The 19,877-nt window shown below is 43.0% G+C and overlaps 1 protein-coding gene across 1 annotated transcript in view; it reads left to right on the top strand.

Annotated features, from left to right (window-relative positions):
* DCTN2 (dynactin subunit 2) overlaps positions 1-19,877 on the top strand; it is a 79,584-nt gene that overhangs the window by 5,014 nt on the left and 54,693 nt on the right. Inside the window, exon 2 of the mRNA XM_082246118.1 lies at positions 7,597-7,665. Within this exon, the coding sequence (XP_082102244.1) occupies positions 7,597-7,665 (69 nt within the window). The remainder of the gene's footprint in view (positions 1-7,596; positions 7,666-19,877) is intronic.

Here is a 19,877-nt window from a genome sequence, read left to right as displayed (position 1 = left end):
GATTAAACAAATCTCCCTATATAAGTTTTATTTGTATATGTGCTGCCTTTCTATACTGTTTAGAAAGTGCTCGTCCTGTTAGAATTTTCTCTTCCTGATTCCCCTGTGGGTGTGGATTCTTGCCATACCCTGTGATCCAGCTCATTGTGGAGAGGGGGTGTGTGCCTTTCCTTCATAGGCAGAAACAGGAAGAGCTGTGCTGTGAATAGACCAGCTCTCTGCTAATCTTTTTATAGCACCCTCCCCAACACAAAATTCAGCCTGGTTTTATCTCAGTTGATGGAGAACTTGTCAGAAGTTATCATGCTGATAACAGAGGAACTGAACAGGAGATATATATATATATATATATATTACTAATGGCCATAATTAACGACTTATAAAGGGACTGTGATAGTGTGGCAGACAATCTGACGCTGGGGGGAACTAACTGCCACTGACATCACCAGTGCCATTATTAGTTATCTGTGTTAATAATATGCACTGGCACTGTACTAAAGACACTGAGTAGGAAGGGGTTACCATGTAGTCAATGAAATGGTTAATGTGTGCCTAACTATGTGTAATGTGTGTGATATGTGCTGCTTTTACTAAGGATCTTGTTGGGTGTTTTTTTCCCTACTTAGCAGGACCTGTCAATGAACAGAGCTCTGTATTGTTTACAATTTACAGAGCTCTGTTCCGGAAATGAGCTAATTAGAGGGTGCTGGCGGCCAATCGTTGGCTGAGACCTACAGATTGGCTTGAGCTGTAGCGAATCAAAGCATAGATGGGCCGGTGTTCTGTCAGAATACCATACCCTATCATTATTCCATACCTCCGTCATTTCCGGTTGCGGATCAGCTGTGGCTTCGTCATGAATCAGTTGTAGCCGCGTCACAAGTCATACTGCGCATGCGCAGAATAGGTAAGGCATTTTGATAACATCGTAAGGGTCAGGCAAAAGTCCTAGTGTGCATGCGCCCCAACGGGTCGGGCAGCAGGATCTCTGATAACAAACATCCATCCAATCTCCATGGCCCACACTGCGCTGACCCGAAACGACGCCGAGCCGACACTGCAGCGACCCGACAATCCGATCTCCATGCCCCACACTGCGCCGACCTGACAATGAGACAGTGGGCGTGCGCGTGTGGGTAGGGAATAGGATTGTCCCATTGTCGGCTCGGCGCAGTGTATGCCATGGAGATCAGATGGATGTTTGTTATAAGAGATGCTGCTACCCGATCCGTTGGTGCGCATGCGCCCGCACATGCGCAGTAGGACTTTTGCCTCACCCCTTACGATGTTATCAAAATTCCCTACCTATTGCGCGCATGCGCAGTAGGACGTGTGACGCGGCTACAGCTGGTGCATGACGAGCCTGCACCGGAAATGACGTGGGTAGGGAAATCTGATAGGGTAGGGTTTTCTGATAGAACACCGGCAGGCAGTTAAAGTTAAAAATGTCTGGTATGAATTGCCCCCCACCAGAACACACTGGTCAGCGCTCACAGCCTTTAGCTGCTGGTTTTCCAGCATGCCCGTTCGTCAGAAGCCGGACAGGTTACTGTACACACTGTCTGAATGTCGGACGGTTTCTGTTGAACCAGCTGATATTTGGTCCATGTGTACCAGGTCTAAGCCGTTATCTTGGTAAATAGATAAGATCTTGTGTAATTATGATGCGGCAGAATGGGGCAGGTATTGGAAGTGGAATAAAACTGCCTAAAGATGGATCGAAATTCAACTGATTCAGCACGTATTTTGATCCATGTATCTATCTAACAATCGACTTCTATAGAACGAGACTGTTGGAATTGCAGCCGCTGTATTCTCCAGCTGTCAGATCACAATAGCACAGCCGGGAGGATTCCTCTATCCACTTTGATTGTGTGAATGGAGGATTTTGTTCATTTTTTATTTCTGGCTGACAAACAAAAGGGCTCTATGGTCAGCTTTACTCTTTAGTGCCGGTTCACATATGTGCGGCTGCGGCGATCGCATGTAATGTTGGAGCGCACTGCTCCTTCATTACATGCGATCGGCTGTGCGGTGCGAGTTTAGCCATACACATTGTATGGCTAAATTCGCACTGCACCCGCAGCAAAGACGCACAGGACCCTTTTTTGCATGCGCATCAGGATCGGATCGCACAGTGGTTCACACTTGTGCGATCCTATCCTGTGTGAACTGTCAGATCGCACTGCGATATGCGATCAAACTGGGGGTGTCGTTAAGATTTCATTGACACCCCCAGCGTATCGCATATGGCAGTATGAACTGCCAGATGTGCGTTTGTGATGCAGGAACAGGCTGCGAATTCGCAGCCTTCCCGCATCGCATAAGTGTGAACCGGCACTCAAAGCTGTAATTATGGATATGAATTTAAGATTTTAGAATAATATATGTCTGTTTTAATAGGTTACTATTGCTAGGATTCATATAGATTGATTGTTGAAATGTAGACCTCAGCTAATCGGCACTGTGAGACTATAAACCGTGTATGCCAAGGGTGACCAGTAAGAAGTGGACCACACCCAATTTGATTAGCAGAGTTTCTTTACAGATCCCATATCTGGCAAGTCTTCATTGTGTGAAAGCTTGGACTGTATTCCTTACACACAGTCTTTGTTCTATAGCTGTTGCTGTGAAGATCCTCAGAACAGCAGCGATTGTACAAACTTTGTCATGTTGCTTTCCAAGTAAGCTTTTCTCAGACAGTCTGTCTCATGGTTCTCCAAGTATTGCATTACTCATCCCATCATTTCTGCTTTTTGTTGAGTGCTTTATATTATTAGCATCTGGGCGTTGGCATATGAAGAAGCATAAGGAGTGCTTTGAATATTGTTTGGCTGTTGGTGAATCTGACTATTTTTTTTTATTTGCTGACATCACCTACAACTAGGATCATGTCAACAGTAATGAATGTCAACTAAACGTCATTTTTTTTTTTTTAAGGAATTTAAAGTAATAATAAAGGCAATTTTTCTCTAATTATCTTTCTGGGCAGCATCTGAGAGATGGGCTCCTCCCACCTAAAACAGGAAACACAATTGTCCGCCATTATAAAAATGTCAGCCATACCTGCGGCCTAAGTTTGTGTTTCCTCCGGACCCACAGGAGCTGCAGCAGTTTGTTTTTTTTTTTCAGTCTCTGTGCTAACTGCAGGGGATTCCCTGGTCAGCTTCCCATCCAGCCCAGCGGGCTTTGGGTATTGCAGCCCAGGTGCAGCAGATTGGGCCTATGGCCTCTGCCTGAGGTTTCACCCCTACTGAGGGGCATGCAACCATCCCCCCTGCTGTATTGGATGCTGATGGCATTCCCCCACAGAATCACTGCCATCTGCACCTGGCTCTCAAAAGCTCACCATGTTGGATGTTTAACTGGCCTGCCCTGCAGATCCTGCATGTCAGGACAGCTTCAAGGTAAGCCAGAGCACTCTGGAGTTCGCTCTGTCTCTACCTCACTAAAAAGGGTTCTTTGTTTGTGCATGGCAACCGCCTATCTCACTGGGTCCTTTGTGCTTACTTACAGACAAAAACCCCAGAAGAGAAAAGGGCAAAGACCAGCAGCAAGGTATGCGCCTCTTGCGGTTACCGGTTTCCCCCAGAATGGAAATAAAGATTATGCCAAAAAATGCATCAACAAAATGGTGGCCAAGGCATCAGAGTTTCCTTAAAGACATGCTCAACTCCCTCAGGAAATAAAAGCACGATTGGGCCACTACGTTCAGCTATAGAAAAATTGGAAGTTCCAGCCAGACCAGTATGCTGTCGACCAGCAGGCCATCCATCTCTTCGTGTAGCAGGAAAGAGGTGGACCAAGCACAGCAGGAAACTGATTCAGATTAATCAGAATCTGAAGACGGCCTATGCTCCGATTCAGACCCAGCATCAGAAGGCACTCTTTTTTTTCCTTCTGAAGACACGGATAGTCTGCTAAAAGCCAAAGCAGACACGCTGGGCATCAAAAATGACAAGATGTACAAAGGCTAACCACTAAAAAAGCCGAGAAGTTTCCCCGTACATCAGACTCTGAAAAGTATAGTCAAGAAAGAATGGGAAGAGCTGGAAAAGAAACTTTACGCCAGCCGTGATTAAGCGCAGATACCCCTTCGCAGAGAAAGATACAAAATCTTGGGCAAAGTGCCCCAAAATTGATGCCTCCCTTACCGGAGTTGCAATCAAGTCCGACTTAGACGTTGATGACTCCGGGACCCTTAGTGATCCCATGGATAAAAATATAGAGGCGCTGCTAAAGAGAGGTTCAGAAGCAGGGGAAGCAAATCTGAATCTGGCCATAACTTCCACCTGCACAGCTAGGATCTTATTAGTCTGGCTGACTCAGCTACAAGAGCTACTAGGAGATAGCACGATAGAAGAATTAGTAAGGACCATTCCCATGCTAACCAGAGCGGCAGCCTTTCTTGAGGATGCTTCGGCTGAAGCAGTGAGGGTATCCACGATGACCACTGCCCTAATCAATTCAGTCAGGAGGGCCCTGTGGCTGAAGTCGTTGGGAGGGGACATCGCTTCCAAAAATAGATTATGTGGAATCCCCTTCACATGTAATTTACTGTTCGGGCCAGACTTGGAAACGGTTTTGGACAGAACCGCAGCCAAAAACAAAGGGTTTCCCCAAACCAAAAAGAAGCAGTGGAAAGCGCCCTTTCGTCAATCCAGGGGATTTAATAAAACTGGACCAAAGAAGCTCTGGAAAAGAGCAAAAAAGCAAGGGAGATTTTATTATCCAAGCCTTCTAACTCAAGAAACAAAAAGTGGTGACGGTCTCCAGGTGGAGGGCAGATTGGCGACCTTTGCTCATCAGTGGAGGAAGATCACAAAAACAGATTTGTCCTTCGCATGATAGCAAAAGGCTACTCAATATTTTCATCTCGTCCCCCAACCAAGTACTTGGTGACGACACTCCCAAAGGACATAGACCACGCAAAGGCCTTTCTATCCGCACTAGAAATCTTACTGAAACAAAAAGTGATTTGTCAAATTCTGCCGGAAGAGGAAAAAAAACAGGAGTTTACTCACACATATTTGTGAGGAAGAAGCCATCAGACAAGCTAAGGCTCATACTGAACCTCAAACCACTTAACAAAAGGATAGGGTACAAGAGATTTTAGGATGGAGTCCATCTACTGGGTCAGGAATATCCCTCCGGAGGGAGTATTTATGGCTACAGTAGATCTGCAAGATGCATATTTACACGTACCGATAAAGAAGATTCATCAAAGATACTTTGATGAAGAATCACGGTCCAAGGCCCAGAAACCGCTCTACACCTGCAGTACACAGAGCTGCCTTTCGGCATCTCCTCGGCACCCAGGATTTTCTCAAAAATAATGGCAGGGCATAGGTGTGGTGCTATACTTAGACGACATGCTCTTTGCCGAATCAGCAGAAAGCCTGGAAACCAATCTGAGCATGTGCATCTGTTACTTGCAAAGCTTAGGATGGATAGTGAGCGCAGAAAAATCACAACTAACCCCAAGCCAGAGGGTTACATACTTGGGCTATGTACTGGATGCAGAAAAGGTCAGAAAAATCAGAGGCATTAGTATTTATAATAGGGGTCCGAATTCATGACCATCAGACGTGGCGTGTCGGTATTGGGACAAATGAAGTCCTCAATTCTGGCTATCACCTGGGCACAGCTCCATATGAGGCCTCTACAAAATTACAGTCTGGCCTGGTGAGATGGCAACCCATCATCCCTAGAGACGACTATCCCGGTCCCTTGTTCGGTCAAAAGAACAATTCAATTCAGTGGTGGCTCAGTGCATAGAATACTACCACTTTAAATATGAGTGCAAAAATGAAAAAATGTTTCTGGCAAAAAATGTTTCTGGAAAAAGGTTAAATGTATGCAGTGTAAATATCTGCATTTGTCCGGGCATTCGCTTCTTACAGTCCCTGTACAGCATTAAGGGAACCTGAGAGGAAGAAGCAGCGCAAAGAGCCATTAACTCCTAGGAGGAGAAAGCAGACTGACGGGGAGATGAACTCATCAATGTGCTGCTTCTTCTTTCACTGTCCAGCTACATGCTGGGGCGGGTCTAGAAAGGCATGGGCTCAGAAAGCAGGTTGAATGATGCTGCAATTTAGCTTAGGACATTCAGTGGCAGATAAAACTACTGTGAGGGAAATCTATTTAATCAGTCTGCTTTTGTTTTTGTTTTTTGTGTTTTTATTTAAATGGGTTGTAAACCCTAAGGGCTCTTTCACACGGTCCGCCTCCGTAGGCGGATCCGTGCTGCTCAGCGGGGATCGATCCGCGCTGAGCCGGCGGATGACAGCTCCGTCTACGCTTGCAGTGCGGAGAGGGAGGTGTCACAGCCCCCGCTGCTCTCTATGAGGAATCGGATGAGAGCAGACCGCCTGTCCGCTCTCATCCCATCCGATCCGATCCCCAGGACGGATGGAAAATAGGGGTTTCACGGACAGGATCGGATGCGGATGGCAGCGGGTGTCAGCGGACATGTCACCGCTGACATCCGTTGCTCCATAGGGCTTAATGGGGCATCCGATCAGATCCGCCTAAAAAAACTGACAGGCGGATCTGATCGGAACGCCCGTGTGAAAGAGCCCTAACATATACCCAGTGAACTGGCTGGCCTGAGATGATACACACTCAGAGATGAAACAAATCCACCTACATAAGATGTACCTGTCTGTCTGCAGTCTTTTTCTTTTCTTTTTCCTTGTGACAGCAATAAAAGTGAAAAAAAAAAAAAATGTTGTATTGGCCTGAAGGAATGGCTGGAAAATCGGAATTGGCCCTAAAAAAAACCCATAGATCCCCAGACCAGTGGTAGTCTTTACTGATATAGGGGACCTCAAGTGCAGCCCTTAACATTAGCAAAGGGCTGCACATAAATATTCAGTGTCAGAGAAAGCAGACACACAGCAGTATATAGTCAGACAATGGGCATGATGCAGGAGACTGTCAAAGACTGCGGTAATGCTATAGGAAGTGTTGGAGACTGGGGACATCTTCAGGAGACATTACATGTGGCTGCTAGAATTAAGCCCCGTACACACGTACCGATTGTCAGCCGTAAATATTCGGCCGCCGACCGATCGGCCGATTGTAGGCTTGTTAGTATGATGCTTCCGACAGCCGACAGCGCATTTTCGGCCGAACAGAATCTGTCGTGCAGACTTTAAAATATTTGTTGGCCGTCACCAGAACGGCCGATTGTTCGCCAGTCAGTACAGAATTCGGCCGACAAACAGCAGATTAGCAAGACTGGGCATGCTCAGAAAAGAAAAAACACACGGAAAGTTTACCATCACATGACATCACTTCTGCAGTCGGCTGTTGTTGGCCGACAAAATTCGTGTGCAGTCTTTTGCAGTTTTCAACAGACACGACAGCCCTGGACAAAAGGCGGCCGATCGTTTGGCCGACGATCAGTACGTGTGTACGGGGCTTAACTTTTATAACTGGGAGGTAAGGAAAAACGAATTTGTTTCTGCCGAGGTCCAGATGGCCGCACAAAAAGTGCCAAACGGCAGCTGTTGTACACCAAGAAATTTTACACAATAAGTAGTGTAATTTTGTTTGTTACAAGATGGTAATTTTTTTTTTTTCTTATTTCAGGCTAGGAATGAGCCTGATGTTTATGAAACCAGTGATTTGCCCGAAGATGACCAGGCTGAGTTTGATGCGGTAAGCTCTACAATTTCTTGGATGAATACTCTTTTTATTCTTGTATGCAAACTACTGGGTTTTATGACCGTGCAACCAAACATTATATGTAGGAATGAAAGTAAAATTAAATTTGGGGGGAGATGTAAGGGGTTTACATACAGTGTCTCACAAAAGTGAGTACACCCCTCACATTTTTGTAAATATTTTATTATATCTTTTCATGTGACAACACTGAGGAAATGACACTTTGCTACAATGTAAAGTAGTGAGTGTACAGCTTGTATAACAGTGTAAATTTGTTCTCCCCTTTAAAATAACTCAACACACAGCCATTGATGTCTAAACCGCTGGCAACAAAAGTGTGTACACCCCTAAGTGAACATGTCCAAATTGGGCATTATAATAAAATATTTACAAAATGTGAGGGGTGTACTCACTTTTGTGAGATACTGTAGCTATCTTAACATTTCTCCTGCTAAAGTGCTGACATTTCATCTTCTAACACAACAAGATCAAGTTGTTAAAACATGTAGCAGTCAAGTTTTGGAAATAAAAACCTTTGGATTGAGATCCATTGGATAAAGATGAAAGCGATATTAACCCTAAAAACAAAATTATCATATATTGCTGCTTTCCAAATCTTAGATCTGGTGGCTGCATTAGTTTTCCTTTTTTTTGGGGCTTTTTTCTTTTTCACCTATAAGCCTTATTTAACACTGCCATGCCAAACAAAAGGAGTTTTGTTTACTGAAATTAAGCAAAGTGCTTAAGTGTCCATTCACACTGGTACGACTTGTCAGGCGACTTGGTCAGCCTGACAAGTCGTGCACCATCGCTCCCATAGTGTAGTACAGGAGCTGTTCTAATAGGAGCGACACAATTCGCTCCGACTTAGAAAAAGGGTCCTGTACTACTTCGGGGCGACCTGGAGGCGACTTACATAGACGTTCATGTTATGAAGTCTGTGCAATGTCGCGCCGAAGTCGCGCTGCATGCGACTTCACAGGTCGCCCCTGAAGTCGGAGCGACCTAATGTGAACGGGGGCTTAGCCTTAAAGCGGAACTTAACCCATAACAACTTGATAAAAAAAATGTTCTTTGGCAAGAAACATACATTCCACATTAATAATGCTGGGATTTCTAAGTATCAGACCCTAAAATGGCCAGTTAGAACGAATCACATGTGCAGCACCATGGCAATTGCAAAGCAAACCAAAGCTGTTTCCTTGGCTATAAAGGATAGGAGGGTTTAATTCTGATTTAAGGCTGTCTGTAGATCGGCCTCTACAAACTCAACAGAGCCTAAAAGTGTCTAAAAATGGAGCAGCTGAGCATGTGCAGAGAACGGTGAGACTGTATTACTGGATTTTAAACAGTATAGGAATTTATTTTTTTTTTTTTTATTGTTTTACATAGCGATACCTGCAAAAGAGGCCAGCCTGAAGTGATATAGTGGGACCTAATTTTCTGACCAAAGTTCCACTTTAGGCTGGGTTCACACTGGTGCGATGTGGGAAACCCTGCGATTCCTGTGTGGGTTCCCGCATCGCACCTAAATCGCCAGCGGTTCATACTGACATCTGCGAACCGCTACTGGTGTCGATGTAAAGTTAATTACACCCCCAGATCAGTTTGCAGTGCAAACTGTGAAATGGTGCAGGAATCAGATCATATGGGTGGGAGCACCTATGCGATCCGATTCCAATGCAGACCCAAAAAAGGGTCCTGCAGCATTTTGGTCCGAATGCGATGCAAATTCAGCCATACAAACTGTGGCTGACTTTCCATCAAACAGACATCGCATGTGATCTGCACAGCGATGCAGTGCTAATCACATGCAATGTCTGTGTGTGATCCCAGCCTTCAGCTGAGTACTCATGGATCTAATTGAGATTTGTGTGTAGCCCTCCCAGTCTGACAGAAGCCGAATGGTTCTGGAAAACCTCCTTTGATCAGCGGCTTGCAGCTAGATCAGCCAAGTCTGACAGAAGAGGAGACTCGCTGCCAGAATACAATAGCACAGCAGGTGGGATTCCTGCATCTACCTCGCTTGTGTGGATGCACAAATCTCCTTTTTTTTTTTTTTTTTTTTTTTTTTTTTTTTTTTTTATATTCAGCTCGCTGGTTAAACAAAAAAAAAAAACTGAAAAAAAGCTTACTCTGATTGGCTGAGCCAGAGAGATGGGCTGATGAGGTCACAACCTCTGACAATCAGAGGAAGCTTTGTATTCATTGATATAATACGCCACTTTCTGTGAATGGCTGAGCGCCGCTGTGATACTCTACAGTGTTCTGGGTATGAAATTGGAAGTCTCGGCTCAAACCCAGAACACCATGCGCTATGCTGTATGTAGCCTCAGCTACATGCAGTTTATATTGCACATCCAGCAGCCTCACATGTCAGTGAGTGATAAAGTTCATTTGGGCCAAGTTGGCCCAAGCAAACTGTGAAGTGTCTCAAAAGCTGGAGTTCAGCTTTGTCCTGTTGTGGGCCAAATACAGACTGCATTTGTGGACTGAGTGGTGTCAGCTCTGTCTGGTGTCTTTTGCTAAACTATTTAAACCTACCTACTCTCCCATCTCCACTACATACACATCATTCAGTAGTAATTATTTATTTTTTCACTTATCACTCATTGAAAGAACACTTTCAATGGTATGTTTAGCAGACTAAAAAGGGAGCAAATAGAATTTTTTTAATGGTTCACACACTTCATTTGTAAGATTCAGCCATTATCTGCACTGGGGACTTAATGATCCTCACATGAGTGGGTTACAGGTTGTATGATGCCCTTTCTTTGGGAAGAATTTCAAACAAAATTCTGTTAGACTTTCTGCAAGTTGCCATCATTCTTTAGTGACACTTAAAATCCCCATATAATCTAAATCCACTATACTCTTAGACACATTAAAACCTTTAATATGTGTGTTTTGTTAAATATGTGTTGCCACTCAAGGATTGCTGCTTTCCACTTAGCTGTAGCTGGCATGTCAGCGCTTTGCTGTGTGTAAGCTGTGCTGTTGGCCTCCGTGATGTGATGTGGTGTTGGGGGTGGGCACAGACACTTCATTGTTAAGCATGTCGGGAATTGCAGTGCATGTTGGCTGCCATGGAGAGCGGAGAACATGAAAATGTTTGTTTATTTAGGGATTTCATCAGCTCCTTATGTTGTCAAACACCAGTGGTGTGGTGGTGATAGACATCTTGTGGTGTCTTCTTTTGGGTCGCCTGCCATAGATTAGCACAGGACCCGTTCTAATAGGAGCGACACAAGTCGCTCCGACTTAGAAAAAGGGTCCTGTACTACTTTGGGGCGACCTGAAGTGACCTGCATTGACTTCAATGATATGAAGTCCGTGCATGTCTCTCCGAGGTCGCGGTGCGCGCTGTGCACCGCGACTTCACAGGTTGCCGCGGCAAGTCGGGTCACCTGTATGTGATCCGGCTCTTAAGGTTACCATGACTGACTCTTTGACTTGAAAAACAAAAGGGAAGTCTAGGCACTATTGGCTGTCTAAAGTCTCCTGCATTGCAGCAGCATACAGTGGATATAAAAAGTCTACACACCCCTGTTAAAATGGCAGGTTTCTGTGATGTAAAAAAATGAGAAAGCTAAATCATTTCAGAACTTTTTCCACCAATAATGTGACCTATAAACTGTACAACTCAGTTGATCAACAAACTGAAATATTTTAGGTGGAGGGAAGTAAAAATAAACTAAAACAATATGGTTGCATAAGTGTGCACACCCTTAAACTTATACTCTGTTAAAGCACCTTTTGATTTTTTTTTTTTTACAGCATTTTTGCCCCGTACACACGTGCAGATTATCTGAAGACTTTTGTCTGCAGACTTACCAAAACCATATAATATGAGGTCAAACCTAAACACTTTCAATTAGTATGCAATCCGGCAGGCCCTTGCACTACATAGAAAAGGTAAGTCTGCAGACAAAAGTCTGCAGATAATCTGCATGTGTGTACGGGGCATTAGTCTTTTTGGGTATGAGTCTATCAGCATGGCACATCTTGACTTGGCAATATTTGCCTGCTCTTCTCAAACACTGCAAATCTGTCAGATTGCAAGGGCATCTCCTGTGCACAGCCCTCTTCAAATCACCCCACAGATTTTCAATCGGATTCAGGTCTGAGCTCCGGCTGGGCCATTCCAAAACTTTCATCTTCTTCTGGTGAAGCCATTCCTTTGTTGATTTTGGTGTATGGTTTGGATCGTTGTCATGCTTAAAGATGAAGTTCCTTTTCATGTTCAGCTTTCTCACAGAGAAGCTTGAAGGTTTTGTGCCAATACTGACTGGTATTTGGAACTGTTCATAATTCCCTCTACCTTGATTAGGGCCCCTGTTCCAGCTGAAGAAAAACTGCACCAAAGCATGATGCTGTCACCACCATGCTTCACTGTGGGTATGGTGTTCTTTTGGTGATGTGCAGTGTTTGTTTTTGCGCCAAACATCTATTTTGGAATTCTGGCTAAAAAGTTCAACCTTGGTTTCTGGGAGACTTCAGATGTGTTTTTGCAAAATGTAGCTGGACTTGGATGTTTTTCTTCGTAAGAAGTCTTGCCACTCTACCCCATAGCCCAGACATATGAAGAATAGGGGAGATTGCTGTCACATGTACCACACAGCCAGTGTTTGCCAGATATTCCTGCAGATCCTTTAATGTTGCTGTAGGCCTCTTGGCAGCCTCCCTGACCAGTATTCTTCTCGTCTTCATCAATTTTGGAGGGACATCTAATTCTTGGTAATGTCACTGTTGTGCCATATTTTCTCCACTTGGTGATGACTCTTCACTGTGTTCCATGGTATATCTAATGCCTTGGAAATTCTTTTGTATTCTTCTCCTAACTGATGGCCTTTTAACAATGAGATCCCTCTGATGTTTTGAAGCTCACTGCAGACCATGGCTTTTGCTGTAGGATGCGACTAATGCTGGCCATACACTATACAAAAAATCGTTCAAACTCATTTTTAAAAAAATGAACATGGCCGTGAGAGCCAACGATTGAGACATCATGTAATGACCGATAATTCGTTAAATGGACATCCGTTTTTTGTTAATTTTTTCACATATACCTAGTGCAAACAGTTTGGACAGGAAACACATTAACCTTTCAATTTATCGTTCATTCGGCAGGAAATTTCCAAATTTGTCCTTGGCTTTTTTGGCTCAAAAACGTCACAACCGATTACCGATTTGTGCCCATTAACTGGCCGAAAAATGAACGAACTGTCCAAATGACCAAATTTTGGCCGATTTTTTTTGTATAGCGTATGGCCACCATAAGAAAATTTCAGGAAAGACCTACTAGAACAGCTGATCTTTATTTGGGTTTAATCAGAGGCACTTGAATGTGATTGCTTTATTCTGAACACAGCTACATCCCCAGCTATAGGAGGGTGTGCACTCTTATGCAACCACATTTTGTTTAGTTTTTTATTTTTGCTCCCCCTCCTCCCCTAAAAGATTTCAATTTTCTTTTCAATTGAGTTGTACAGTTTATAGGTCACATCAAAGGTGGAAAAAGTTGTTAAGGAATTTATCTTTGTGTCATTTTCTTACATCACAGAAACATGGCATTGAAAAAAAAAAAAGTATGCATATATATTCAGTGTGTGTAGTCAAATATCTTGCCTCTCTTTTATTAAAAATGAACCCTAGCACCAGTAACAGCTCATGCCTGCCTTTAATGCAGTGCTATAGCAGTGACAAAGCAAGGGAGCATATTGGTGCACTGCAGAGAGACCCCTGCTTCTACACAGGAAGCAGCAGCCCTCAGCTACAGACTACTGGCTGAAGACAGGCTGTTTTCCTGGAGCTGATTCTTAGGGAAAGGGGGAAAGATATTTTGGCAAATAATTTTTGGCTGCATATTGAATTTATGCCCATACTTCTGAGAAGTTTTAGGAGATCTAATGATCCAGGTGCATGGTATACTTTAAACTGTTTTTTTCTAGAATGCCATGATTTCTTCTTCCTTACATTGACTGTTGTCTTCTGATGGATGTCAAAGCTTCTCTCATATGAGTAATGAAGCAGGAAGAGAAGGTTTCTGTAAACTGTTCAGCAGGAAACTGCTTTAAAGGAATGGTTTAAACATGTCTGCAGAGACCATTTAGCTGAATGTAAGAACTATTTGAAGCCAGGAAAAGAATCCTTTTAACAAAGTTTGAAATTCTTTTAGTTTCTGCTGTAAAGCCGTTATTTAGGTTTGCAAAATTCATTAAACATACAGTAAATAATCTTTAATGCGGCAGCCATTGATATTAGCTGTGATTTTCTAAAGCAAAAGTGATCGTTAAATTGCTACAAGTTCTGGGATTTGTAATATAGTCTAAGTTGTATAGACTTAATTTATATGCGGATACAAAATAGCTGAAAGTGAAAGTGGACCTTTAAAGTTGAGTTCCACCCATTTTTAATAACTTGGATTACATAGATGTATGTAATCCCCTTTAAAACGAATTTTACCAATGGAAACTTATTTTTTATTTTTTTTGCTAGTAAATACCTTTATTTTCTCTTTATTCATCCTCTCCTCACTTCTGGGTCCGGTCGGCGATTCGCAGGGGGTGCTGGGATGTTTTTCCTGGCATGAAATTTCGCATTATTACACAGGAGCTGATCTGTACTGTTTGTATTGAGGCCGTACTCTGCCCCGCCTCCGCCCCGCCTCCTCTCAGTGAGCGAGGACTGAAAGCATTATATCCTCACTGAGAGGAGGCGTGGCAGAGCACGGCCTCAATACAATACATACAGTACAGCTCACTGAGAGGAGGCGGGGAGGTGGTGGGGCAGAGTACGGCCCCAATACAAATACAAACCATACAGATCCGCTCCTGTGTAATAATGCGAGATTATATGCCAGGAAAAACATCCCAGCACCCCCTGCGAATCGCCAAATGACTTAATCGCTGACCGGACACGGAAGTGAGGAGAGGATGAATAAAGAGAAAATAAGGTATTTACTAGCAAAAAAAAAAAGTTTCCATTGGTAAAAGTCGTTTTAAAGGGGATTACATACATCTAAAGTTACTTAAATGGGTGGAACTCCACTTTAAGTACACGCTGGTTTAAAAAAAAAAAAAAATACAATTAAATATATTGCTTTCTCCTGTGCTGGTCACATTCGCAAATGAAAAGGTCTTTTCTTACAGTATTTCTGCTTAGGGGTTGGAGAAGTCAGTTTGAATATAATCCTTCATTTCAACACAGGTGACCAGATGCTTATGTGGGCAGCACTGGACAGACATCGGGTCACATACAGTATCTCACAAAAGTGAGTACACCCCTCACATTTTTTAAATAATTTTATTATATCTTTTCATGTGACAACACTGAAGAAATGACACTTTGCTACAATGTAAAGTAGTGAGTGTACAGCTTGTATTACAGTGTAAATTTGCTGTCCCCTCAAAATAACTCCACACAGCCAATAATGTCTAAACTGCTGGCACCAAAAGTGAGTACACCCTTAAGTGAAAATGTCCAATTGGGTTCAATTAACCATTTTCCCCTCCCTGGTGTCATGTGACTCGTTGGTGTTACAAGGTCTCAAGTGTGAATGGAGAGCAGGTGTGTTAAATTTGGTGTTATCGCTCTCACTCTCTCATACTGGTCACTGAAAGTTCAACATGGCACCTCATGGCAAAGAACTCTCTGAGGATCTGAAAAAAAAAATTGTTGCTCTACCTAAAGATGGCCTAGGCTATAAGATGATTGCCAAGACCTTGAAACTGAGCTGCAGCACGGTGGCCAAGACCATACAGCGGTTTAACAGGACAGGTTCCACTCGGAACAGGCCTCGCTCGCCATGGTCCACCAAAAGGGTTGAGTGTACGTGCTCAATGTCATATCCAGAGGTGGTTGTCTTTGGGAAATAGATGTATGAGTGCTGCCAACATTGCTGCAGAGGTTGAAGGGGTGGGGGGGTCAGCCTGTCAGTGCTCAGAACATACGCCTCACACTGCATCAAATTGATCTGCAAGACTGTCGTCCCAGAAGAAAGCTTCTTCCAAAGATGATGCACAAGAAAGCCCGCAGTTTGCTGCAGACTGAGGACATGGATTACTGCAACCATGTCCTGTGGTGTGATGAGACCAAGATAAACGTATTTGGTTCAGATGGTGTCAAGCATGTGTGGCGACAACCAGGTGAGGAGTACAAAGAAAGTGTGTCTAGCCTACAGTCAAGCCTGGTAGTGGGAGTGTCATGGTCTGGGGCTGCATGAGTGCTGCCAGCACTGGGGAGCTACAGTTCATTGAGGGAACCATGAATGCCAACATGTACTGGTACATACTGAAGCAGAGCATGATCCCCTCCCTTCCGAGACTGGGACGCAGGGCAGTATTCCAACATAACGACCCCAAGCACACCTCCAAGACGACCACTGCCTTGCAAAAGAAGCTGAGGGTAAAGGTGATGGACTGGCCAAGCATGTCTCCAGACCTAAACCCTATTGAGCATCTGTGGGGCATCCTCAAATGGAAGATGGAGGAGCACAAGATCTCTAACATCCATCAGCTCCGTGATGTCGCCATAGAGGAGTGGAAGAGGACTCCAGTGGCAACCTGTGAAGCTCTGGTGAACTCCATGCCCAAGACGGTTAAGGCAGTGCAGGAAATTAATGGTGGCCACACAAAATATTGACACTTTTTGGGCCCAATTTGGAATTTTTACTTAGGGGTGTACTTTGTTGCCAGCGGTTTAGACATGAATGGCTGTGTGTTGAGTTATTTTGAGGGGACAGCAAATTTACACTGTTATTCAAGCTGTACACTCACTACTTTACATTGTAGTGAAGTTTCATTTCTCCAGTGTTGTCAAAGATATAATAAAATATTTACAAAAATGTGAGGGGTGTAATCACTTTTGTGAGATACTGTATTTTAGTACTTTTTACCTAATATAGAAAGTCTGTTGTAATTGTATGTTTAGGGTTTTAGTGTACGTCCAGTTTAATTTGGGGTTCCCAATTTACTGTATAAACATTAGAAAACATAAAAAATTTTGGTGTTGTCATGTGCTTGGGTTTTAGGAACTGCAGTGAAAACTAGCAGTTAGGTTTTGGCATTGCTAAATGTTAAAGTATAAAGAAAAGGTTAAACCATAATGTACCTGGTAAATTTTTACTTCGATGAAATCACCATCTAAATACATGTTTTCTGTATGGTCACATGACCAAAGCGCCACCTCTATCCTCTCTCTGATGACTTTACAACTTTTGAGCATGAACTCTCAGCTAGCCATGGACACCAGTGGGTGACATCCCGGTGCTGTGGGATTCAACAGACTTGTCTGCTGGAAGAGAGACCCAGACCAGCTATCAAATGACAACATAGAAAAACGTAGAAAAAATGTATTTACGTGGCGATTTAGTTGAAAATATCTTAAGGGTATATAAAACAAAATGGTGAGGTCACATTTACCGGGTATGTTGTTGGTTAATTTTCTTTTTTTTTTTTTTCCAAATGTAAGCCTGATATAGACTGTAATTAATGGAATGTTACCTTGGCTAAATGGCTTTTCATTATTACTTGCTTTGGGATGCCATGCACTGGCAGTATGATGAATTGTTCTGACATTTTCACTCTTATGAATGTTCCTAACACTCTCACCCTCCCTTTTTGACCTCCTTGCCTGGATACTAGTTTGCACAAGTAAGACCGCTCATGCTTCCTATTTTGCATGCCTTTTGTGTACAAATAATTGCATGCACTCAGATTTTTGTAATTGCAGCTGATTTTACTGATCCTAATCACGCAATCACTGTTTTATGCCATCTGTAAAGAGTTATAATTCAAGGGACTTGTCAATCATCTCTCTGATTTGGATGCAGTTGGGTTGATCTGATGATCAGAAATGTTAATGTGTTTAATTTCATCTTGATATTAAAATTATGACTTCATGTGCTGTGTGCATTGTTGTTTTACTATTGTTGGCAAGTAAGAACCATTTTCCTGTAAACCAGCCTGAAACTGATCCTTTTAAGAACTGAACCAGACAGGGCAGCAATCAAGAAGCATTGTCCATCTATTTCTGGTTGATTGCACTACAACCAACTAATAATAGGAATTTTCTTTTCTTTTCTGTGGCCTAATGGCCATAATATGGTCCTTCAGAAGTTGCCAATAGCTCAGATTTCAGCCTTTGTAGACAGGATCTTATACTTGCATAATAGAAGAGATGTTTAAGGAGTTGAATTACTTCATATTTAGCATAATGAATTTAACACTAATGGGTGTCACTGTAGGGTCACATTGTTTTCTTGTAGCTTGCATGCTCACCTATGCAGGTGCGACAGCGTGCATGTGTTTTTGCGCAAGCTTCGCATATCACGTTTAGGGTAGCCCATTTATTTCAGTGGGCTTCCCTATGCGTGATAATGGCACAAAAAAAAAATGTGCATGTCCCTTTTTTTTTTTTTTTTCCTTAATTGCACAGCACCAAAATTGCATGCTGCGTGGTGGGTTTCCATTAAAGTGATTTGTTCATAAAGTGATTTTTTTTTTTTCCATTAAAATAATAAACATGTTTGCTTCCCTGCATAGTGGTTTTGCACAGGCTTGCCCTGATACTCCTCTTCTCGGGTCCCACGCCGATGTTCCTGGCTCCTCCCTCCTGTCCGTTTCCCCCAAAGCAAGCAGCTTGCTATGGGGGCACCCAAGCTAAGCCTCTGCTCTGTGTGTATATTACACCTGAAGTCGTGGTTAGGCTCTGCCCCCTCCCATCTCCTTCTTGGTCTACGTGCTGTGATTGACAGCAGCGGGAGCCAATGGCTCCCGTTGCTGCCAATAGCCAATCAGGATTGCAAGTCCCCGGAGAGGAAAGGCTCTCGTGGTCACCACTGGATCAAGGGACGGCTGGGGGACCTGCTGCACACAGAAAGTTTTTTTTTGTCCCTTCATGCAAAGAAAGCATGAAGGGAAAAAAACCTTGTACCTTTACAATTACTTTAAGACAGCACTGCACTGTATCTCCAAAAAAAGATTTGTGGGTTTTTTTTTTTGTGCGTGTTTACACAACATACAAATGTGTACCTAGTCTTAGAGCAGGATTCCAATACAGCATATATTATACGTCCTTTAATCATGCAGTGTGTACTGTTTCATGTGTGTCCTACTCTTTAGTCAATATAGAGGCCATTATTGGCTATCAAGCTTACTTGATTCCAGTTAAAACTTTTTATAGGTTATGAACAGAGTGGGGAAGGGTCACCTCTTTTGTCAAATTTTAAATTCCCATAGAGGACTTTTTCTACTCCTGTCTTCTACCCATCACCAGGACAGGAGCTAAGGGGAAATTTCCCAGAAAACACTAAAATGCTGATGGAGACTCTTTTATTTCAAATAATTTTTATTGGGTGATAGACTTATACACACACACACTGTACACTAGCAGATTTTTTTTTTTTTTAAACATATAGCTAAATTATTAAATGGTTATGCTTTTTTTTCTGTTTTCTAAATTGGCTCTGTCACTAAGAATAAAAATAAATGTAAAAGTACAGTATTGCCAGTCCTGCTGTCATTGACTCCAATCTTCAGTTTCATGCTACACCTGCTGCTGAGATCTTCAGAATTTGTCACTTCCAAATGTGGTGAATACCTACATTACTCTGCCAGGCTCCATGGTTCCACCCATGGGTTGCTATGTCAGTCGTGGGTCTTTGGGTTCTAGATTACTAGTGTCTGACGAACGCACCCTGCATTATAGGTCGCTGACCGTTTCAGCACCGGGTAGCTCTGTAAAACAGCAAAGATTTGATTCACTGGAAGCAGGACTGTTAAACATTATTCTTGCACTTTTACAGCATTTATTTAAAGTTTGTCTTTTCAAGTTGCAGTTATATTTTCCAAATATATATACTGTAATAAAACCGTACCAGAACACCCGAATTTCCTGAAAGTTCGGTTCAGATTCCAGAACCCCATTGAAATCAATGGGACCCGAACTTTTGGAATCAAAAAACACCATTTTGAAGCCCTAAAACCCAATAAATGCCCCTAAAAAGTGCCTAGGGTTCTGGGTCATGCCCCAGGGACTATGAATCAGGCAAAAAAAAGTTCTTAAAAATTGTCGTTTTTGATAGAGAGCCAATTATTGGGGGGAAAAAATGAGATTTCTATGGATTTAGTGTCTGGGGGGTATAAAAAGTGTACCTGTGAAGTTTCAGCTCTGTAGCATGTCCAGAACCAGAAAAAAACAGATAA

This window comes from Pelophylax lessonae (genome assembly GCF_965119305.1).
Source record: "Pelophylax lessonae genome assembly, chromosome: 2".
NCBI classification, from domain to species: domain Eukaryota; kingdom Metazoa; phylum Chordata; class Amphibia; order Anura; family Ranidae; genus Pelophylax; species Pelophylax lessonae.
This window is presented reverse-complemented; position numbering and strand designations above follow the sequence as displayed.